The following is a 24986-nucleotide window of genomic DNA, read 5'->3' on the forward strand; positions in this document are numbered from 1 at the left end:
TTTGGTGTTTTACCAAGTAGAGTTATCTTCTATATACCACACCTACCCTGTCACAACACAACTGATTGGCTCAAACACATTAAGAAGGAAAGAAATTCCACAAATTAACTTTAAACATGGCACGCCTGTTAATTGAAATGCATTCCAGGTGACTACCTCATGAATCTGGTTGATAGAATGTGAAGAATGTGCAAGCTGTCATCTAGGCAAAGGGTAGCTACTTTGAAGAATCTCAAATACAAAATATATTTTGATTTGTTTAATTCACACTTTTTCTTGGTTACTACATGATTCTATGTGTGTTATTTGATAGTTTTGATGTCGTCACATTTTTTTACAATGTAGAAAATAGTAAAAAATAAAGATAAATCCTTGAATGAGTAGGTATGTCCAAACTTTTGAATGGTACTACATATGAAGTTGACAGCGCCAATTCTCTTCCAATTAGCTTCCCACCTATAATTATGCCACAATGGCCCATTCTTCATCTCCAAATGTGTAATTTGCAACCCATTCTCAAAACCTTTCCGGGGAATTTGTTTCTCTCAGTCTAATGTTTTTATTGGTTTTGTATTCCACTGGGGCTGTCATTTGTGTGATTTCTTACCTGTGTTCAACCCAAAATGTCTTCTAGACGCATACTTGATGTATTCCAATTATTATTGACATTTACATTAAAGCGATTCATATTTAAGACTATTAAATAACATCATGAATTATTAAATTTATTTTTATTAATTTTTTAAATATTGAAAGGCATGTAAAAGCTGAATGCAACCCATTGTTTTATTCGTTTCAATTTGCAGTGAATGTAAGCAAATAATCTAAGTGAAGTTTGTGTAATCTTCCAATACACATTAAAAACAAAATGGTTCTATACAGAGACTTGCGAAACTATTCAACCCTCTTCGCATTTTTCCTATTTTGTTGCCTTAAAACCTGTATTTAAAATGTGTATCATTTGATTTTACCACTTTGAAGATACTCATAGGAATAACATTGGCCTTAAAACTGACTCCAGAACAGTGGCCAAAATTTCTGAAATCTGACTCCATGTCAGGGAAATTGCTGTAGAATGGGTTCTGTTCCACTTAGAGACAAAATTTCAACTCCTATAGAAACTATAGACTGTTTTCTATCCAATAATAATAATAATATGCATATTGTACGATCAAGAATTTTGTAGGAAGCCGTTTCAAAAATTACACGATTACCATAAATAGTGACAACAGCACCCCCTAGCCTTAACAGGTTTTAAATTACAGGTTGTAACACAGAAAATAGGGAAAACGCCAAGGGGGATGAATACTTTAGCAAGGGACTGTATAGTGCCAAGTAAGTGGTCTTCCATAGCGGAACCCTTTTTGTATATATGGAACCATGCTCATAAGGTGAACCCTTTCCTAAAGTTCTGTAAATGATTATTAAAAAAGGTTCTATATAGCACCAAAAAAGGGTTCCGTATGCTTACAACCCTTTTTGAGTCCATATACTATATGTACAGTGCATGTCTAATGCATTTTTTTGTTTGTGACGTGCTGCACATTTGTCTATGTGTATAGTTATGCTGACATACTGTATGATGTAATCATCATCTAAACTCAGCAAAATAAAGAAACGTCCTCTCACTGTCAACTGCGTTGCTTTTCAGGAAACTGAACATGTGTAAATATTTACATGAACATAACAATATTTAACAACTGAGACATAAACTGAACAAGTTCCACAGACATGTGACTAAAAGAAATGGAATAATGTGTCCCTGAACAAAGGGGGGGGGGGTCAAAATCAAAAGTAACAGTCAGTATCTGGTGTGGCTACCAGCTGCATTAAGTACTGCAGTGCATCTCCTCTTCATGGACTGCACCAGATTTGCCAGTTCTTGCTGTGAGATGTTACCCCACTCTTCCACCAAGGCACCTGCAAGTTACCAGACATTTCTGGAGGGAATGGCCCTAGCCCTCACCCTCTGATCCAACAGGTCCCAGACATGCTCAATGGGATTGAGATCCGAGCTCTTTGCTGGCCATGGCAGAACACTGACATTCCTGACTTGCAGGAAATCACGCACAGAACAAGCAGTATGGCTGGTGGCATTGTCATGCTGGAGGGTCATGTCAGGATGAGCCTGCAGGAAGGGTACCACATGAGGGAGGATGATGTCTTCCCTGTAACGCACAGCGTTGAGATTTCCTGCATTGACAACAAGCTCAGTCCGATGATGCTGTGACACCGCCCCAGACCATGACGGACTCTCCACCTCCAAATCGGTTCCACTCCAGAGTACAGGCCTCGGTGTAACACTCATTCCTTCGACGATAAACATGAATCCGACCATCATCCCTGGTGAGACAAAACCGCGACACGTCAGAGAAGAGCACTTTTTACCAGTCCTGTCTGGTCCAGCGACGATGGGTTTGTGTCTGAGCACTGATGGATGGATTGTGCGTTCCTGGTGTAACTCAGGCAGTTGTTGTTGCCATCCTGTACCTGTCCGGCAGGTGTGATGTTCGGATGTACCGATCCTGTGCAGGTGTTGTTACATGTAGTCTGCCACTGCAAAGATGATCAGCTGTCCATCCTGTTTCCCTGTAGCACTGTCTTAGGCGTCTCACAGTACAGCCATTGCAATTTGTTGCCCTGGCCACATCTGCAGTCCTCATGCATCCTTGCAGCATGCCTAAGGCACGTTCACGCAGATGAGCAGGGACTCTAGATATCTTTCTTTTGGTGTTTTTCAGAGTCAGTAGAAAGGCCTCTTCAGTGTCCTAAGTTTTCATGACTGTGACCTTAATTGCCTACCGTCTGTAAGCTGTTAGTGTCTTAATGACCGATCCACAGGTACATGTTCATTAATTGTTTATGGTTCATTGAACAAGCATGAGAAACAGTGTTTAAACCCTTTACAATGAAGATCTGTGAATTTATTTGGATTTTTACTAATTATCTGTGAAAGACAGGGTCCTGAAAAAGGAACGTTTCTTTTTTTGCTGAGTTTACATACACATGTGATGGGGCTCTGGCCGTAACTATCTACTGCCAAGGCACAATACAACAAGGCCCAGAGAGAGAGGGCATATAGTCCTTCTCTCCATACAGAGAAGTGACACCTAGGAATTCATCCATGGTCTGCATTGACCGATGTAGTTTGTCTGTCACACTCTGCAATCGCGGTTAAATGCACAAATGAAAAATTATAATGAGATATGAGAGTGCATGAAATATGAACTGGAAAATTTGAGGACTCAGTACGCCTGTGCTGTTAACCTGAAATGATTGCAATTAATTGGGTTCAGCAATCCTTACTAAATCAAGTTGGAGTGACATTTCCATCTCAGTAACCACCTGACATGTACTGATAGAATTGTCAACAGTGAGTGTGGGGCTGATGGGAACTAAGGTTGATGGTCTGTAAGCATGGGGTGTTTATTTGCAGCAACACGTATTATAAACATAGACAGCAAGGGATTATTCGACATGAAAACATATGAGAATTCTATCTGGATGATATTTACTGGTCTACTCGCAAATGTGTGCTCTCGCCTGATGTGTAACCATCCTTGTTCGTTGTGGCCCTTGAAGGATATGTTCTCTACAGGAGAAACAGAAGCATACAAGGGAAAGGCATAGGGATGTACGTCAAGCAAACCATACAGTCTCACAGGACCTGAGATTGAGTTGGATGATGAGACCTGATGTGTAGAGATCAGACCACAGAATACGTGCAACCCAGGGGAGATCACCCACACACTTACCCGAACCTAAAGCCAGGAGCGGGGAAGTTTTGTAGGAGAGGATTTTCAAATCCACACACTTCAAGGATTGAAAAGTAGCCTCTCACAGAGCTAAAACCCATGCCAAACCCAAGTGGGTGCAATTGGTTTGAAAACTGGTCCAAGCCGTCGCACACCTTTTAGGAAGCACACGACCAGGGTTGAGCCCCCGGCGTGTCTCCATCAATACCCACATGACCTGCTGATATAGCAGCCTTGCATACTCTCAAAGTGGAGAATGAACGACCCTGTTCGAAAAGCTTCTTTAGAACCTAAAAATATCTATAATAGAACTTTGAAAAAATAATAATTCCTTTGCCTCCCAGTGCGCCTCAGACAGTAAATCCCTGTGCAAGGTGAGTGGTGAACCATGTTTTTTTGGACCATCAGAGGCCACGAGAACAAACAACACGCCCTCCAAATGCATCCCCTCCAGAGTGGGCTAAATCAGTCACAAGAGAGGCAATGCGTAAAGAGTGCCAGCACATCAACCAACAGAGCGTGTAAAACTGTGCTCGTATGAACAAGCATTACAGCTCCGCCTGGAAAACACCTCCATTCACCTTTTATGGTGACAATTACACCCTTTGTTTGCTGTATAATTTAGAACAAATGGTATGATTATGCCACTGCATGAGTTATTGTTCAATATTTAGTTTATCATTAGATTATTGGGTTTATATGTCCTGCCTTGGTATAGGCTCTGAGATGAATACAAGAACCGCTGGGCCTTGAGGGACCCCCCTTCAAACTAATGAGCAGTCACTCTGACTGCAACATTCGAACAGTGTAAATAATACATTTAATGTATGCTATCTCTAAAACAATAATTTGGTTGTGTTCTTGAAGGTGTTAAGTAACATCAGACACTTTTTATCTTCAAATAACAAAATAGCATTTTTATTTGTTTATGTTACTGTAGGCTGTATGTGAAAACAAATACATTATATTCCTAGAGTTCCTTTCTTAGAACCAAGAAACAGAAATCATGTGTGTTGGAACACAGTAACAGATTATTATAAAAAAAATGTTTTTAACTAAATACCCCAACAACAAAGACACACAGTCAGCAAAACGCATAGTCAAATTATGAAAACAGTAGCCTAAACATCATTATAAGCGCCAAGTGTGCATGAAAAATAGTGAAAATCAGCACTAAAGCAATAATGGCATTATAATGAGTGTTTGGTCTGTTTCCGAAGTCATTTAGTATTTTTTCTGCAAGTTGTAGGTAAAAAGAAATCCTTAGCTGTGCACTGGATCACAACAATTTCTGCTGGTGGGCCCCTTACAAAGAAGACAACAAAACTTTCAAATGAATCAAAACTAGTGAAAAGCCCAACAAGGGACGGGATCTATGTGAGGATAATGTGTGAAGCAGGTTAGATCATATTCTATTTAAATTTACAAGCTGTATTTCTTCTACCAACAAGTTACACTCAATTCTGTAACTTAATGAGGAATCTCCTACTGTATATCTCTAACACATTTACTGTATGTTATTAATTTTCAAGGAATTTATGAGGAGACACTTGAGAAATCAGACAAAGCATGTGTCATGTCTGATATGAATTCGGAACCGGAGACCGTGAAGATAATACCCAAGTAAAATAACTGTTATTTAAGCTTACATATTAAATTTAAACTGAATGTGTAAAACTTTCAAATATTAATTTGACACCATCTACCTCACCTTTTTTTAAGCAAATGTTTCCGATATTTGTTTTTGTAAGTACTATTACTTATCTTGACAGATGTAGGATGCTTACTTCTGACAATGAGACAAACATAAGTTGTACATTATAGATTAAGCTTGTCAAAAAAAGGGGCTTATTTTTTGTTTGATGGATGGTGTATGCCCAATCAGAGAAGGGGGCAGGACAGTATATGTCCAATCAAAGAAGGGGGCGGGATGTAAGATGTCCTATGACGTGATGCGGTCATAGGGTACATGAATGAATCATAGGGTTTATGGTTGATATCTCATTTCAAGTGCTTTGGTAAATACTTTGAAATGACATTTCATGGATCCTGTTAAACTTTGAAGTGACATACGTATTTTAGGTAAACAATTTGGTCAAAAATGAAACATGTACATTTTTAAATCTCAGCTCTGTTAAAAATACACTAAAGAAAAAATATTATATTCATCATAGTGATTCAGGAGTGACATTAAAACAGAACATACCCTACCAATATTAGACAACTATACTGAAAACCAAACTCAAATTACTGAAATAAGTAAATGCAATCAATGAGAGATTAGTCAGATTAACTGATAATCAAAATAGCATTGTAGATGGCACTCTTTTGCTAAGTGTAGAAATGTGTTATAGGTAATGAACGTGTAGGGGACTTCTGAATTTATACAAACTTTGTGGTGCAGCAGAAAAAGTAGCTTACCCCAAACCTGAAGGTTGCGAGTTCTAATTTCAGGTGGGGTTATATTGAAAAGTCAGTACTAAGTGACAATGTCAAATATAGTCAATGATTATTTACGCTATTTTAGTTGAACAGCGTACCACTTACCTTAAAACCTCCATACCATTTAATTACTTTATTTATAATGGTTTGGGATACATGGGACCCTCACACAACGTCCAATAACATTCAGGGGACCTTCAGGGGATCATGACACAACGTCCCAAGAACATCCTAAAAACGTCTCGGGACCAACCAAGAAGTAGACAAAACCTCCCAAGAATGTCTTCAAAATTCCCTAGGAGACGTCCCCAGGACAAACCAGGAACTAGAAAAACCTTCAGGGGACTATAACATAATATCCCGAGAAAGTTCAGGGGACCATGACCCAAAGTCCCAAGAATGTCCTAAAAATATACTGGGACAAACCGGGAACTATAAAAATGTCTCCCAGAGAACATTCCCTTGGGAAAATCACTCTACGCCCTAAGAACTAGTAAAATTAAAGTTCTGAGAACATCCTAAAAAGGTCCTGACATGGTCATCAGTGACATCATGGAAAGCTACAGGGAAATATACAAAGGTCCCCCAAATTCCTACGTGTCAGGACTGCTTAATCGGATATAAAATGTTAAAGAGACACCTCACAAGTATTCAACTGGCAGCTTCATTAAAAAGTACCCGCAAAACACCAGTCTCAACATCAACAGTGAAGAGGCGACTCCGGGATGCTGTCCTTCTTGGCAGAGTTGCAAAGGAAAAGCCATATCTCAGACTGGCCAATAAAATAAAATATTAAAATGGGCCAAAGAACACAGACACTGGACAAAGGAACTCTGCCTAGAAGGCCAGCATCACGGAGTTGCCTCTTCACTGTTGACAATGAGACTGGTGTTTTGCAGGTGCTATTTAATGAAGCTGCCAGTTGACGACTTGTGAGGCGTCTGTTTCTCTAACTAGACACTCTAATGCAGTGGTTCTCAATCCTGGTCCTGGAGACTCAAAGGGGTGCACATTTTTTTATTTTTGCACCTAGCACTACACACCTGATTCAAATCATCAAAGCCTTTTGATGAGTTGATCATTTGAATCAGCTGTGTAGTGCTAGGGCAAAAACAAAAATGTGCACCCCTTTGGGTCCCCAGGACCAGGATTGAGACCCAGTGCTCTAATGTACTTGTCCTCTTGCTCAATTGTGCACTGGGGCCTCCCACTCCTCTTTCTATTCTGGTTAGAGCCAGTTTGCTCTGTTCTGTTTAGGGAGTAGTACACAGCGTTGTACGAGATCTTCAGTTCCTTGGCAATTTCTCACATGGAATAGCCTTAATTTCTCAGAACAAGAGTAGACTGACGAGTTTCAGAAGAAAGGTCTTTGTTTCTGGCCCTTTTGTGCATGTAATTGAACCAACAAATGTTGATGCTCCAGATACTCAGCTAGTCTAAAGAAGGCCAGTTTTATTGCTTCTTTAATAAGAACAACAGTTTTCAGCTGTGCCAACATAATTGCAAAAGGGTTTTCTAATGATCAATTAGCCTTTTAAAATGATAAACTTGGATTAGCTAACACAACGTGCCATTGGAACACAGGAGTGATGGTTGCTGATAATGAGCCTCTGTACGCCTATGTAGCTATTCCATTAAAAATCAGCTGTTTCCAGCTACAATAGTAATTTACAACATTAACAATGTCTACACTGTATTTCTGACCAATTTGATGTTACTTTAATGGACAAAACTATTTCCTTTTCACATCTAGATACACAGTAGTGTATATAGACGTGATGCAGGCATTGGTTTCTAGTTACAATACATTGCATCATTGTTCTATTCAAATGAAACCTATGGAGGGGATGCCGGAGAACATATTTGAAGTGATTAAAATGTTAAGAGCGGTAAACCCCATTAGCAACAAAACTTTTCGCTTTGAGGTAGTTGACAAGGTGAGAATTAGTAAAGAAAGACACCCTTTTACTAAGGTCTATAAACAAACTTCCACAAGTGAATATTTTAATGTGATTGAGAGATTACCTCGTCAACCTCCAGTGTACAAATTAGCTGATAATGAACCCATCAGCAGTTCATTTAGCCACCGTGCTTCTACACCTGCATTGCTTGCTGTTTGGGGTTTCTGTATAGCACTTTGTGTCATCGGCTGACGTAAAAAAGGCTTTATAAATACATTTTATTGAAATGCAGAAAATTATCCCTGCCGCTAATAAAACGTTTAGAATTGAGCTTAAGCTTGGATACCTTTAAATACATTGGATATGAAATCTATCCGTGATCAAAAGTCTAAGGTCTCATAGCCAAATCACTAGACAGTGACATAACTATCATCCGTTTCCACATCAGCAGTGTCATGACTGTCCTGTGAGGATCACAATGGGTCAGATCAGCCTGGCAATGGTTGTCAATAACCAGACCCTCTCTCACCCACAGAAGAGGTGAGGAGGGAACTGGGTTGGTTTGACAGTTCACACCCTGTTGTAAATTGCAGGAGAAGGGGGGGGGGTCTTTCTCCCCATCCAGTCAAATCCACCAGAGGAATGTCTTTGTTATTAACTAGCCTCTCAAAGCACTTCATGGTGACAGAAGTGAGTGTGACGGGGTGACAGTCATTTAGTTCAGTTACCTTTGCCTTCTTGGTACAGCAACGATGGTGGACGTCATTGTGACAATGCAAAGCGTCTTAGGGTATTTTGTGCTCTCTAGATTGTGAGAGAAACGTAGTGGCTGTTTTGACTAAAGCCCTGAGTTTGCATCTGTGGAGAGTACATTGGGGAGGGGGGGGGGGGTTCCCTGTCCCTGGGGAAGCTTTTGGGAGAAAAAAAAGTTAAACCTTTCATATTTAGATTCATTCAACATGCTCAATTATGCTCCTGTTGTGCCAAGGAATGTGTTTTCTCTCTCTCTCTCTCTCTATTTTACTGTGAAGTAATGAAAATTGTTGCCGTCCTTCTCTTATTAACGTTGGGCCAGTAACCGAAAGATCGAGATCGAATACCCGAGCTGACAGGGTAAATATCTGTCGTTCTGCCCCTGAACAAGGCAGTTAACCCACTGAATATTCAGTCCACAACAGGACGTTGCATGTTGACACAGGATAATTGGTGGTAGATAATTAAACACAACAAATCAACAGGTACAGGAGCCTAAACGCAGGCATTTAATAATTACCGCGGAGTTTGGTTTGGTTGTTTTTGAGCTGGCTGCAGCAAACTAGGACTGTAAATAATTATCCAACACAAGCATAAACAATTATCCATTGTACACATTCTCAATGAATTGTCATATCCTCAACTCATCTGATTGTTTCAAACATCACATTTCCCCAGAAATGACTGTCAAAATGGTTTGACATTATATTCCAGAAACAACACATTCACAACTGTTGGACACTACCTGCTAGATGTAGTGTCACAACAATGAAAACGTTTGTGCAGATAGAATCTTTACAGTATCTTCTATGTTGATGATACTGCGACGTTGCTTCCATTTGGTAATATGGAAATACGACTTCCAGTTACCACATTCAGTACACGTGAGCAGGAATCAAACTCACTACTCTGCAAGAATGACACTCCAACCAGTTTCCCAGTTAGATATTTCTTAGATATTCGGGATCTCATGGTCTGACAAACACTGCTGTAGCTCGGCCACCTTCCACCGCAGATGCAGAAGGCCGACATAAGCAGATGTGATGGATGTGGTGATGTGGTGATGTGATGGATTCAGATATAGCCCATGCAAAAAAACAGATATCTCTAGCTGATTTTGATGGTGATTGTTTTTTTCATTTTTCTTCTTAGATTGACGCACGTCCCCAGAAGAGTTGTCATGAAGAGACCTGAAGGATATTGAGATAGGAGAAACACACTTGCCGACGCTGATAGATATGTCAATACAGAGACTACCTCTTTCCTTGTACAGTACAAAACTTGGCTTTTGTTTGTTCCCGAAGGTTAAATTGCAACTTACCCAAACTTAGATTATTTATAATTATACAACGGATGGGTCTATTCCTGAATGCTTATTGGTTAGAAGCACATTCCAGCCTGTGTCTATTCCACAAGTTACCACTGGCTAAATCTATGAAGTTAACTGGCTAAATCTTTTCACACATACGAACAAATGGGTGTGATCATTCTACAGTGGTTCCTGCAGCGTACCCTCAAACACGTGTGATCAGAACACTTATTTAGAACGTCCAGTTTCAATTGACGCAACAGTCAGCATGTGAGCTGGCCACAATGTTTTTTCACAGATACATTTTGCACAAGCACAGTCCTTACAAAGTTATGTCCTGAATGTGACCAGTTTATTTTTAGATGCAATGTTCAGACATTCCCAGAAGTAGCTACAGCAAAACATATTTTTCGTCCAAACCATAAAATGTAGGCTACATTAGTCCTATTGCTAACTGAGGAAAGATTGACGTAACACAAGTGGTCATATTTAGATAACTCTCGGCTGTCAGGAACCACAATATGAATTAGCTAATAGCAATTACTATTTATAATTCATCACATCACGGGTCAGCTCACCATTGATCGAAATTATTGAGTAAAACACTTTCTAGAAATCAAAAGTAATCCGAAGATGGGTAGTTTGTGACGCAGCCATGTTTGTTTTTTCGGGAACAAGTAAAAATAATAAGAGGAGACGATGAGTTTGGTCTGTTTGCAATATGCATGTTGAAGGGGGTGTGTCGTCTACGATCATTCACTTCCCTACATTCACTTCTGGAAGTTTACACTTCACCTCCTTATAACATCTTTGGTCTGACAGACTTTTACGTGACAACCAGAATGCATTTTATAATGTCAACAAACATGGCGCCACACATAGCTGGCAAATAAACTCAGCAAAAAATGAAATGTCCCTTTTTCAGGACCCTGTCTTTCAAAGATAATTTGTAAAAATCCAAATAACTTCACAGATCTTCATTGTAAATGGTTTAAACACTGTTTCCCATGCTTGTTCAATGAACCATAAACAATTAATGAACATGCACCCGTGGAAAGGTCGTTAAGACACTAATAGCTTATGGTCAATTAAGATCACAGTAATGAAAACTTGACAATAAAGGACAATAAAGAGGCCTTTCTATTGACTCTGAAAAACACCAAAAGAAAGATGCCCAGGGTCCCTGCTCATCTTCATGAACGTGCCTTAGGCATGCTGCAAGGAGGCATGAGGACTGCAGATGTGGCCAGGGCAATAAATTGCAATGTTCGTACTGTGAGACGCCTAAGACAGCGCTACAGGGAGACAGGGCAGACAGGTGATCGACAGGATCGGTACAGCCAAACATCACACCTGCGGGACAGGTATAGGATGGCAACATTAACTGCCCTAGTTACACCAGGAACACACAATCCTTCCATCAGTCCTCAGACTGTCCCCAATAGGCTGAGAGAGGCTGGACTGAGGGCTTGTAGGCCTGTTGTAAGGCAGGTCCTCACGAGACATCACCGGCAACTACGAAACCCACCGTCGCTGGACCAGACAGGACTGGCAAAAAAAAAGTGCTCTTCACTGACGAGTCGCGGTTTTGTCTCACCAGGGGTGATGGTCAGATTCGCGTTTATCGTCAAAAGAATGAGAATTACACCGAGGCCTGTACTCTGGAGTGGGATCGATTTGGAGGTGGAGGGTCCGTCATGGTCTGGAGCGGTGTGTCACAGCATCATCAGACTGAGCTTTCTGTCATTTCAGGCAATCTCAACGCTGTGCGTTACAGGGAAGACATCCTCCTCCCTCATGTGGTACCCTTCCTGCAGGCTCATCCTGACATGACCCTCCAGCATGACAATGCCATCAGCCATACTCAATCCCATTGAGCACGTCTGGGACCTGTTGGATCGGAGGGTGAGGGCTAGGGCCATTCCCTCCACAAATGTCCGGGAACTTGCAGATGCCTTTGTGGAAGAGTGGGGTAACATCTCACAGGAAGAACTGGCAAATCTGGTGCAGTCCATGAGGAGGAGATGCAATGCAGTACCTAATGCAGCTGGTGGCCACACCAGATACGGACTGTTACTTTGATTTTGATCCCCCCTTTGTTCAGGGACACATTATTCTATTTCTCTTAGTCACATGTTTGTGGAACTTGTTCAGATTATGTCTCAGTTGTTGAATCTTGTAATGTTCATACAAATATTTACACATGTTACGTTTGCTGAAAATAAACGCAGTTGACAGTGAGAGGACGTTTCTTTTTTTGATGAGTTTATGTCATTAGCCACCCATATGTTCATCAGTGTAAATCTCTCCAGGACAAGGGGTCTTTTATCAATATATTTGCCTGTATTTAAAAAAAATTGAATGCAATTTTATTTGTCACATGCACCGAATACAACACCTTACTGTGAATTGCTTACTTACAAGCCCTTAACCAACAATGCAGTTTTAAGAAAATAGAGTTTAGAAAATATTTACTAAATAGAATGATGTAAAAAATAAAAAATAACAACGAGGCTATATAAAAAGGGGTACCGGTATCGAATCAATGTTATTTTTACATTTAGGTAGGGGTAAAGTGACTATGCTAAGATAATAAACAGCTAGTAGCCACAACTCGGTGAAACATAAGCTATTACAGTTTTTAATGTCCCGTTGGTAGGATAGTCTCGAACGGAGCTCATCCAATTTATTCTCCAGTGATTGCACGTTGGCCAATAAAACGGATGGTACCCACGTTGGCCAATAGAGGCGGGTTACCCACTCGCCGACGAATTCCCATAAGACACCCTGATCTCCACCCCCTGTATTTCCTTATTTTCTTCATGTGAATGACGGGGATATGGGCCTTGTTTGGGAGCAGCATTATATCCGTCCCCCAAAAACAAAATACTAATTAGCTGCTAATGTGGCTAACATAAAGAAGTACAAATGCCATGATGATCTGGATGAGACTGCAGAATCGAGGCAAAGGACATTTTCTCTGGATTAACTATCTAATGTTAGCTAAATGTAGTAATTAATACATTGGCTACATTTCTTTAAATGGAGAATTCTGTGAAGAGTATTGTGCAAGTTTTAAATTGACACAAGGTGTCAGCTAGACATGATGTGCAGGAGCTTGCTGTCACGACTTCCGCTGAAGTCGGTCCCTCTCCTTGTTCGGGCGGTGTTCGGCGGTCGACGTCACCGACCTACTAGTCTTAACTGATCCATTTTTAATTTTCCATTGGTTTTGTCTTGTCTTCCTTCACACCTGGTTAGAAATCCCATCAATTACATGTTGTGTTTTTAACCCTCTGTTTCCCCTCATGTCCTTGTCGGAGATTGTTTGATTGTGCTAGTATGTGTTGGTGTGTGACGGGTTTTGTACCCACTTTGTTATTTTTATATATTTTAGTTTTTGCATTTTGGTCAGCACTTATTAAACGACTCCATTTATATCAAGTTCGTTCTCCTGCGCCTGACTTCCCTGCCTCAGCACTTCTACTACCCGCAGCTATGGATACAGGGCTTTCCTGGAGTTACCAGCTTGTAGGTTCTCTCCAACCCTAATCCACAGCACCTGATTCTAATAACTAGCTGGTTGATACACTACAGTAGGGAAACTCTCTATGACATCTGAACTTCAGCTGGTCGCCCCACCATTTTCTCTTGTAACCTCTTTCCCTCTGCTACAGCCGTCTTTGGCGATTGAACTGAAAGGAGTGTAAACACAGCTTAAAGCTACCACATTTAACAATGTGTGATTCATTCACCATTACATCATCATCTAAAATAAAGTGAATAGGCTTTGTTTCATGTTCTTGTTTGTTTGCGCAAAGGAGGTCCAGTAGGTTAATGACTTGAGTGACATGTGTTTTTTTGTGTTTTGGTATTGAAATACTTTCTCTAACTGGTCTCATCACCTGCTGCTTGCATTTCAATAGCTAATTTGTTTATGAATTACACAATTGTCAGAAAGGGAGGATAAATCAGGCTAAGATGCTGCAACATCAGTCAACAGCCATCTTAGTGCAGAATAACATTGCCTCGACACTTGTATGACTTTGTGATAAGACTCCACATAATATTGGAGATATGGCCAAAAAAGTAGCTAATACAGACGATCAAGATCAATCTCTCTCCTTGGTGAGGATCAAAGGTGCCATATCAGCTTGGCACATGGCGGACAGATAGCCTGACCCCCCCCCCCCCCCTCTTCCACAGGAGAGGATGGGGGGGGGGGGTGTTTATGACTTAACAGCCAGTCATAAATAGTTTTCAGAAACTCTCCTTCCTTGCCCTGCAGTATTGGGAAATAAATCCCGTTGTCTACAGAAGACCTTTCCCACCAAAAACTCTTCACGGCCAAAGAATGACCTTTGGAACTATATTCATAAGACAGGATGTAAGAATAGTCCGTGGGGATCGAAAGAATATTCCTGTCATATTTTGTGATGTCATTAAGGACGCTATGAGAAAGTAACTGTAACTCTGAAAGTCTACGCATCCTATGTATCAAGTATACATCTAAATGTTGTATCAAATATATGATTAACAATAAAAATACTTTTGTGAAGATAGCAATGTGATTTTTGCCTTCTAAATTATATAATTGCTTTCATATGCACAGACATTATGTCAGTGTAATGGAATGCCCCCTTTTAGTCAGAGTGCTTAAAAGGACTCGCTAACAAAATGTACATCAGCTCACAGAGTGAACTGCACGCTACGAAATGGTTTAAACTCTGCAGACCAGAAAACGTGGGACTGTAGTCCATACGTTTGAAATGGTGAAACTCTGAAACTCTCAATCTCTACAGAAGAAGATAACCTCACTTAGGAGACCAAAAACATTCAGTCTGCAGCTGTGCAGGTAATAAGTGGTCCTAGAAGCTTGACTAAAAGACACAAGGTGGGAAGGAAGAATCCTTCTGATACAACTGTTGGTACGTCTGAAGTATATATTCGAACAAACACTCCAAGATCAGAGAAGCTCTACAACTAAGAAGGACCTTGTGACCTCTGGTGGACAACCAGAGCCATACATCGAGCTACTACCCATAGACAGATCAATTGGTTTAACAGAGAGACGACAGAGAAAGACAGCTACACGTAAGTATATATTGCATTTCTAATCCGAGTGAGCGGTGGTTAGAATATTCTGGTTACTGTGAGCATAGTTTCCAAATGTATGTACGATAAGTTGACTCTCTATGTCTCTCTCTCTTTATCTTTCCCCACCCCCTTTCCATTGTGTAACAAGCCGTCATATCATGTCAGTCCACTAGGGACTTTTACTTCATGTAGGTGTGTATGTGTATTCTGTGTTATTATTTAGTTAGTTTGTAAATAAATAATTAAGCCAATTTGTGTATTGCTATTTCATCAATAAGGCCTAGGGTTCTTGCGGATCCAAGGATTTTGTGACGTTCAGAATGAGACTGATGAGGAAAATAAGGATTCATAAGTGACTTATTGATGTAAGACATATCTATATATCTTTAGAGTTTAAGTCGAGAGATAGCAACTCGTTAAACAACTCTTCCCGTGGTGCCGCGATTTCCTAATGAGTTAATTATTACATTATTATTTTAATCGAGAAACAATTAAAAATAGTTTGTTTGATTCAATAAATAACAGTCATCATATTAATGATAGTCACACATTATTCCGGCGCCGAGCGAGATGGCAGCCTCGCTTCGCGTTCCCGACTCTCTGTAAACTGGAAACCACACACCCTGAGGCTGCATTCATCGTAGCTGGGGATTTTAACAAGGCTAATCTAAAAACAAAACTCCCTAAATTCTATCAGCACATCGATTGTCCTACCAGGGCTGGCAAAACTCTGGATCACTGTTATACTAACTTCTGCGACGCATATAAGGCCCTCCCCCGCCCCCCTTTCGGAAAAGCTGACCACGACTCCATTTTGTTGATTCCAGCCTACAAACAGAAATTAAAACAACAAGCTCCCGCACTCAGGTCTGTTCAACGCTGGTCCGACCAATCTGATTCCACGCTTCAAGACTGCTTCGATCACGCGGATTGGAATATGTTCCGCATTGCGTCCAACAACAACATTGAAGAATATGCTGATTCGGTGAGCGAGTTCATTAGGAAGTGCATTGACGATGTCGTACCCACAGCAACGATTAAAACATTCCCAAACCAGAAACCGTGGATTGACGGCAGCATTCGCGTGAAACTGAAAGCGCGAACCACTGCTTTTAACCAGGGCAAGGTGACCGGAAACATGACCGAATACACACAGTGTAGCTATTCTCTCCGCAAGGCTATCAAACAGGCAAAGTGCCAGTACAGAGACAAAATAGAATCGCAATTCAACAGCTCAGACACAAGAGGTATGTGGCAGGGTCTACAGTCTATCACGGATTACAAAAAGAAAACCAGCCCCGTCGCGGACCAGGATGTCTTGCTCCCAGACAGGCTAAATATCTTTTTTGCCCGCTTTGAGGACAATACAGTGCCACCGACACGGCCCGCTACCAAAACCTGCGGGCTCTCCTTCACTGCAGCCGAGGTGAGTAAAACATTTAAACGTGTTAACCCTCGCAAGGCTGCAGGCCCAGACGGCATTCCCAGCCGCGTCCTCAGAGCATGCGCAGACCAGCTGGCTGGTGTGTTTATGGACATATTCAATCAATCCTTATCCCAGTCTGCTGTTCCCACATGCTTCAAGAGGGCCACCATTGTTCCTGTTCCCAAGAAAGCTAAGGTAACTGAGCTAAACGACTACCGCCCCGTAGCACTCACTTCCGTCATCATGAAGTGCTTTGAGAGACTAGTCAAGGACCATATCACCTCCACCCTACCGGACACCCTAGACCCACTCCAATTTGCTTACCGACCCAATAGGTCCACAGACGACGCAATCGCAACCACACTGCACACTGCCCTAACCCATCTGGACAAGAGGAATACCTATGTGAGAATGCTGTTCATCGACTACAGCTCAGCATTTAACACCATAGTACCCTCCAAACTCGTCATCAAGCTCGAGACCCTGGGTCTCGACCCCGCCCTGTGCAACTGGGTCCTGGACTTCCTGACGGGCCGCCCCCAGGTGGTGAGGGTAGGTAACAACATCTCCACCCCGCTGATCCTCAACACTGGGGCCCCACAAGGGTGCGTTCTGAGCCCTCTCCTGTACTCCCTGTTCACCCACGACTGCGTGGCCATGCACGCCTCCAACTCAATCATCAAGTTTGCGGACGACACTACAGTGGTAGGCTTGATTACCAACAACGACGAGACGGCCTACAGGGAGGAGGTGAGGGCCCTCGGAGTGTGGTGTCAGGAAAATAACCTCACACTCAACGTCAACAAAACAAAGGAGATGATTGTGGACTTCAGGAAACAGCAGAGGGAGCACCCCCCTATCCACATCGACAGGTCAGTAGTGGAGAAGGTGGAAAGTTTTAAGTTCCTCGGTGTACACATCACGGACAAACTGAATTGGTCCACCCACACAGACAGCGTTGTGAAGAAGGCGCAGCAGCGCCTCTTCAACCTCAGGAGGCTGAAGAAATTCGGCTTGTCACCAAAAGCACTCACAAACTTCTACAGATGCACAATCGAGAGCATCCTGTCGGGCTGTATCACCGCCTGGTACGGCAACTGCTCCGCCCACAACCGTAAGGCTCTCCAGAGGGTAGTGAGGTCTGCAGAACGCATCACCCGGGGCAAACTACCTGCCCTCCAGGACACCTACACCACCCGATGTCACAGGAAGGCCATAAAGATCATCAAGGACAACAACCACCCAAGCCACTGCCTGTTCACCCTGCTATCATCCAGAAGGCGAGGTCAGTACAGGTGCATCAATGCAGGGACCGAGAGACTGAAAAACAGCTTCTATCTCAAGGCCATCAGACTGTTAAACAGCCACCACTAACATTTAGCGGCCGCTGCCAACATACTGACTCAACTCCAGCCACTTTAAAAATGGGAATTGATGGAAATTATGTAAAAACGTACCACCAGCCACTTTAAACAATGCCACCTAATATAATGTTTACATACCCTACATTACACATCTCTTATGTATATGTATATACTGTACTCTATATCATCTACTGCATCTTGCCATCTTATGTAATACATGGACCACTAGCCACTTTAAACTATGCCACTTTATGTTTACATACCCTACAGTACTCATCTCATAGGTATATACCGTACTCTATACCATGTACTGCATCTTGCCTATGCCGTTCTGTACCATCACTCATTCATATATCTTTATGTACATATTCTTTATCCCTTTACACTTGCGTGTATAAGGTAGTAGTTGTGGAATTGTTAGGTTAGATTACTTGTTGTTATTACTGCATTGTCGGAACTAGAAGCACAAGCATTTCGCTACACTCGCATTAACATCTGCTAACCATGTGTATGTGACTAATAAAATTTGATTTGATTTGATTTGATTTGTCACGACAATAGACATAGCTACAACGTTCTACTCCAGTTTAATGAAACTGTTGCGGCATTATGCTATGGTATGTAATTTGAGCATCGTTTTTTTAGCTAACATAGCTAACTAGCTAGCTACGGTGGAGAGGTCTATTTGATGCAACAAAATGATTTTTTTGTAACCGATCTGAACTCATGTCTGCATGTTAGATAGTTCATCTGCCTTGAATATAATTGTGAATATGGCTGAGAGAATTTAACAAAATAAGATATGTTGAGAGTCAATGTGGTCAAGGACTTAAATAACTCATGACAAAAAGAATAGTGAATATTATTTCAGACACTGACATGGTTCATTTCAAATTAATAAATTGAAGATGTTATAGGGATAGTTCACTTTTTTATATCTTATAGCCAGATGGCTAACAAAAAAACTATGAGAATAATGGGGCAATTAGATAAAGTCCAATGTATGTGGCTAAATCAACTCAAAGTATCTACCAATAAAGTCAGAAAGTTGAGTCAACATTTGAGTTGATTTGCCCAATTTTTAACAGATTTTTTTATTTATTAGCCGTGGTTAAAATTAGCTGAATTTAGTTTTGGCTATTTAAACAACTCTAACCCATGGATTACAGTTTACCCTGGCCCATGGACTACTTTCAGGGTAAGGAACCATCTTACTATAAGGTGTAAAAAAGTGAACTATCCCTTCATTGAATTTACAAATCGATCATTGCATATAGGGAATGAATACGGATGTCGTATTAAACTGAATTTGATAAGCTTTTCACATAAAGATTTTTTATTTTTTAAATTGAATTTAAATAAATTCTTGAATTTATTGAATTGACACTAAACCTGACCCATAACTGTTCTATGTGATCTTTAATTTATATTTGTTGGTTTCCTCCCACAGATGCAACGAAGCACTTCCCTGGTGGAACAAAGGAACAAGTGGGAATGGCTTAAAACTGTAAAATGGCTGAATTGAGAAGAGATGAGAGAATTTTTTTTTAACCATTCCTCCTGACAGAGCTGGTGTAACCGAGTCAGGTTTGTAGGCCTCCTTGCTCGCACACGCTTTTTCAGTTCTGCCCACAAATTTTCTATAGGATTGAGGTCAGGGTTTTGTGATGGCCACTCCAATACCTTGACTTTGCCACAAATTTGGAAGTATGCTTAGGGTCATTGTTCATTTGTAAGACCCTTTTGCGACAATGCTTTAACTTCCTGACTGAGGTCTTGAGATGTTGCTTCAATACATCCACATCATTTTCCTCCCTCATGATGCCATCTAGTTTGTGAAGTGCAACAGTCCCTCCTGCAGCAAAGCACTCTTACATCATGATGCTGCCACCCCCGTGCTTCACAGTTGGGATGGTGTTCTTCGGCTTGCAAGCCTCCCCCTTTTTCCTCCAAACATAACGATGGTCATTACGGCCAAACAGTTCTATTTTTGTTTCATCAGACCAGAGGACTTTTCTCCAAAAAGTAAGATCTTTGTGCCACCTGTCGTGTTTTTGGCTATTCTAGAAAAACCTTTCTCTGTAATTAATATTACCTGATTGAGCTAAACATGTAAATGTAATTAACTAGAAAGTTGGGGCACCACGAAAGTGTTTATAGAGCCGTTATCTTCCGAATAAACTCTGAAAGACCTAGTAATATTTTACATCAATAGCAGTCAATATTAATCGTCACCTTATTTCCGTCTCATCTGAAAGTTGTAAATTCTTGGTTATCTTCTTATGGCTGCATCCCGCTACCGGGATCGATATGACAGCAGCCAGATAAAGTGCAGGGCGCCAAATAAAAAAACAGAAATCTCATCATTAAAATTCCTCAAACATACATGTGTTTTATATCATTTTAAAGGTATTCTTGTTGTTAATCCCACCAAAGTGCCCGATTTCAAATATGCTTTTCAGCGAAAGCACTACAAACGATTATCTTAGGTCACCATCAAACCACAATAAGCACAGCCATTTTTCCAGCGAAAGATAGCAGTCAGAAAAAGCAGAAATAGAGATAAAATGAATCACTAACCTTTGATTATCTTCATCAGATGACACTCATAGGACTTCATGTTACACAATAGATGCATGTTTTGTTTGATAAAGTTCATATCTATAACAAAAAATCTGAGTTTACATTGGCGCGTTACATTCACTAGTTCCAAAAACATCCAGTGATAGTGCATAGCCACATCGTTTCAACAGAACTACTCATCATAAATGTAAATGATAATACAAGTTATAAACATGGAATTATAGATATACCTCTCCTTAAAGCAACCGCTGTGTCAGATTTCAAAAGAATTTTACGGAAAAAGCAAATCATGCAATAATCCAGAACAATAGCCAAATTAGCCGCCATGTTGGACTCAACAGAAACCAGAAAATACATGATAAATGTTTCCTTACCTTTGATGAACATCAGAATGCAGTCCTAGGAATCCCAGGTCCACAATAAATGCTTGATTTGTTCGATAATGTCTGTTATTTATGTCCAATTAGCTACTTTGGTTCGCGCCTTCGGTAACCAATTCCAAAGTCAGAAAGCGCCTCCACTATAACGTGGCGAAATGTCCAAAAGTTCCGTAACAGTCAGTAGAAACATGTCAAACGATGTACTGAATCAATCTTTAGAATGTTGTTAACATACATCTTGAATAACGTTCCACTACTACATTGACTTCAGAAGAGCGATGGAACGGACGTCCTACTCATGTGAAGGCGCATGGTGAATGCGTGATCAGCTCGTGGAAGTGATTGCTCATTCCTGTCTCCTTCGGCCCCTCTTCACATTAGAGTCATCAGACAAAGTTCTGCTGACTGTTGACATCTAGTGGAAGCCGTAGGAAGTGAATACTCATCTATATCTCACTGTCATTTCAATTGAGAGCTTCGTTGAAAATCTGACACCTCAGATACAATTCAAACAGGAGGGGGAACTTCTCAGGTTTTTGCCTGCCATATGAGTTATGTTATACTCACAGACATAGTTAAAACAGTTTTAGAAACTTCAGAGTGTTTCCTATCTAATACGAATAATAATATGCATATATTAGCAACTGGGACTAAGGAGCAGACTGTTTAATATAGGCACCTCTGTGCACCTCTCATCCAAGCTGCTCAATACTGCCCCTGCAGCCATAAGAAGTTATCTTCATGAACCCTGGCTAACAAGTTGAATCAGCAATACAACATTTGGTTTAATTATTTATTTTCTAAATACCTAAATAATCACACAGAATTACATAAACACAGAGTGGATAATACATTGAATACAAATTATGTCATAAGAAAACATCCCTTGTGGACGGAATCGTTATGACGGCTGGTTTCACAAAGAAAGGGGGTTTGGTTTTGAATGAAAGAGCGTGAAGACTGAGAAACAAAGGGAGAAGCTATGTCTCTATCGGGCCGTAGGCCGCTACTCTATCGTAAATACAGAATCTTATGCATTCTAAATAACCGCCCATTTGGAAAAGGAAAATGCAAAAAATGCAATGACCACCCAGACTGCAGTGAAGTACCAGGGTCAAAATGCTTGGCCCCATGCCTCCCACTGCAAGAGAGTCCCAGAGCCGGAGGAACCTGAGACAACTGCTGCTGGAAAGCGATAAAGGTACTGCAGTAAATCTGGGCCTGGTATCATGCCTGGCCATGTTTATATTACTAGAGTCCAGTGAAGCAGGGCCAGGAGATCCCCAGAGAAGAATGGTCATTACCACCATGTTGACCCAGATGATTGTGCCCTTTGTCAAAGGAGTGATTGTCACATTTGCAAAGGTAAACCCTGTACTCCCTTAAATCCTTGTTAATTATGTTTCTTATTTTCATTGTTGGTAACGCAAGATTCTGAAGCCTCTGATTGGAGACAGAGGAAGATAACATTTCCCTTTGATTGATTGCTGGTATAGTTGTGCTTATGTAAGTCTCCATAGCACAAAAGGAGGAATTGTGAAGGAAATATTAAGCTTAATGACAATTGTGTTAGACACCTGTACTGTGTGCTTTAAAGCTATTATCCAAGTTGAACTAGAACCGGACAAATCTGGATTTGAGGTAGGGGAGTATGAGGAGGAGGGGGGGCGGTGAATATCACTTGGATACCTACAGTATATGTATGTCTTATATAATAGATAAGCTTGCCAATAATAGAGAATACTGATCTAAACCAGATATTCCTTGCCTATATAAGGTAAAATGTATTCGTGTCTAAGAGAGTCCAATGCTGGTCTCCCCTGCGCAGGTCACTATTGAATAAACTCTGGGTGAATGCTTAACAGTTCTCAACTACAAGAGCTGATTTGTCTACAACATTAACACACAGACACATCACACAACCCTCACACGCGCAACCACACACACACACACATACATACACACACACACAGAGACTCACCTGCAGTGCCTGTGTACTCCTGCTACTGTCTCAATAATGGAGCACTCGCCCTCGTTGAGGCAGAAGGCCAGGTCCTTGTCGTCGATACATGACTTGAAGACATCCGAACGCAGACTAGGGGATGTGGGAGCCACTGTGAAAAGGAGCAAGAGAAAGAAAAATGTTACTGGTTGTCACAAAGAGACAATTTGCTTTGGGTAACATATAAACTTCAGAACCACATCAAAAAACAATAACATTTGTTTATTAAGAAAGACAGAGAGAGGGAGAGAGAGAGGTGTGCCCAAAATGAGCAAAAAAGACTGCAATTCTATGCTACTGTATTTCTGCCAGGAGTACTTAATTATTACTTGATTTGGCTAATTGCATGAACAGTAAGGATTTTTTCATGTTTTGACAAATATCTTGGCCCTATGATCATGGACTATATCATTAAACATGCATCATACATGCAGCTTCCATACACACTGACAAGGCTACTTGGGCGCTTGCGGTGCTATGTTGATATGAATAATATTCAGTAGCAGGTGTCACAGTACGGCCGGTCAGAATCAATAGGTTAATGGAGAGGAGCTAAGTAGACACGGCAGTCTCTCTCCACTCCTTCCTGTTAATTAATCATCGACGGTGTTGACACCAACTGCAGTAAGGAGAGCTACACAGATACGTGAACAAACCGGTCTGCATCGACTCAGTATTCATTTGTTGAATGGGAAATCATTATTTGTTCCCTAAGGAGGCTTTGAAATACAGATTATCAGAATAATGCAAACATTTGATGTATAGCACATCAACAATATGGATACTCCACAAAAAAAATGTGTTTTGGTTAAAAATGACGAAAGGGTTTGAAGCATGTTGATCAATACACTTAGGATTTAAGGACTCTATTCAATCTGATCTGATTTAGCCGACATCTGCATAGCAGTTGTTTTGTCGGAGGTGTTGGAGGTGGGACTGAATTACAGCTGTCAAATCCACAAGTGGCTCCCAGCATTATATGGAAAGTGGACATTGCCATTGGCTGTATGGAGTCACGTCAACAGAAATCCCATGCAACCTTGTTTACAAGTTGAACACTAGAATGTGAGATGTAGTCTACACCTCGGTTAGGATGATAGAAATCCCTCATTGTTTGGTTTAATGATTTTTCAAGTTGAGTGTAATTATTTCTATATAGCCTAAACTTTCTCACGCTGACCTTCTAACATGAGTGGAGCGGGTGTGACTTTGTGACAATGATGCAAGAGCAGCTGCTCACTGATTTGACTGCTCGCAACGCAGTTCCACCTCCAACACCTCTTATCGCAGCTTAAAACTTCTTATGGGCAGGTGGGACGGTAGTGTCCCTGGCCAACATCCGGTGAAATTGCAGAGTGCGAAATTCAAACTACAGAATTATCAATATTTAACTTTCATGAAATCACAAGTGTAATACATCAAAATAAAGCTTAACTTCTTGCGAATATAGGGTGTGCTGTTTCGCATTAGCATAATTTGCTCTACAGATTAAACTGCCTAGTACTCAATTCTTGCTCGTACAATATGCATATTATTATTATTATTGGATAGAAAACACTCTCTAGTTTCTATAGCCGTTGGAATTTTGTCTCGGAGTGAAACAGAACTCCTTCTACAGCACTTTTCATGACAGGGAGTCCGATTTCAGACATCTTGGCCCCTGATCTGGGGTCGGTTTAAAGGTCCCAGTAAATGCTATGGAGAAACAGACACTGCTTACGTCTTCCCCTGGGTGTCAGTACGTGGTGACGCTTTGAATGGAGTCGATTGCGCAATCAGGGCCTGTATAAAACAGCAAATACCGGAAGTAGCTTCCTTTTGCTGCCTGCGCCTGACGCACGAAGGACGTCGGACTCGCCTCCTTCCAAGCTGTTGTTTAGCCAGTAATATTTCTCCGGTCATGTTTTTACTCGTTATAGGTGTTAAAAACATCATAAGGTAGTTAATTTAAACCGTTTTATAGCAATTTATATC

At 41.0% G+C, this 24986-nt stretch overlaps 1 protein-coding gene across 1 annotated transcript in view; it reads right to left on the reverse strand.

Annotated features, from left to right (window-relative positions):
- Positions 1–24986, reverse strand: part of LOC129860416 (pro-neuregulin-3, membrane-bound isoform-like) — a 299464-nt gene that overhangs the window by 119028 nt on the left and 155450 nt on the right. The window contains exon 2 of the mRNA XM_055930805.1: positions 22992–23124. Coding sequence (XP_055786780.1) covers positions 22992–23124 — 133 coding nt within the window. The remainder of the gene's footprint in view (positions 1–22991; positions 23125–24986) is intronic.

Source organism: Salvelinus fontinalis, chromosome 8 (genome assembly GCF_029448725.1).
Source record: "Salvelinus fontinalis isolate EN_2023a chromosome 8, ASM2944872v1, whole genome shotgun sequence".
In the NCBI taxonomy this organism is placed as follows: Eukaryota; Metazoa; Chordata; class Actinopteri; order Salmoniformes; family Salmonidae; genus Salvelinus; species Salvelinus fontinalis.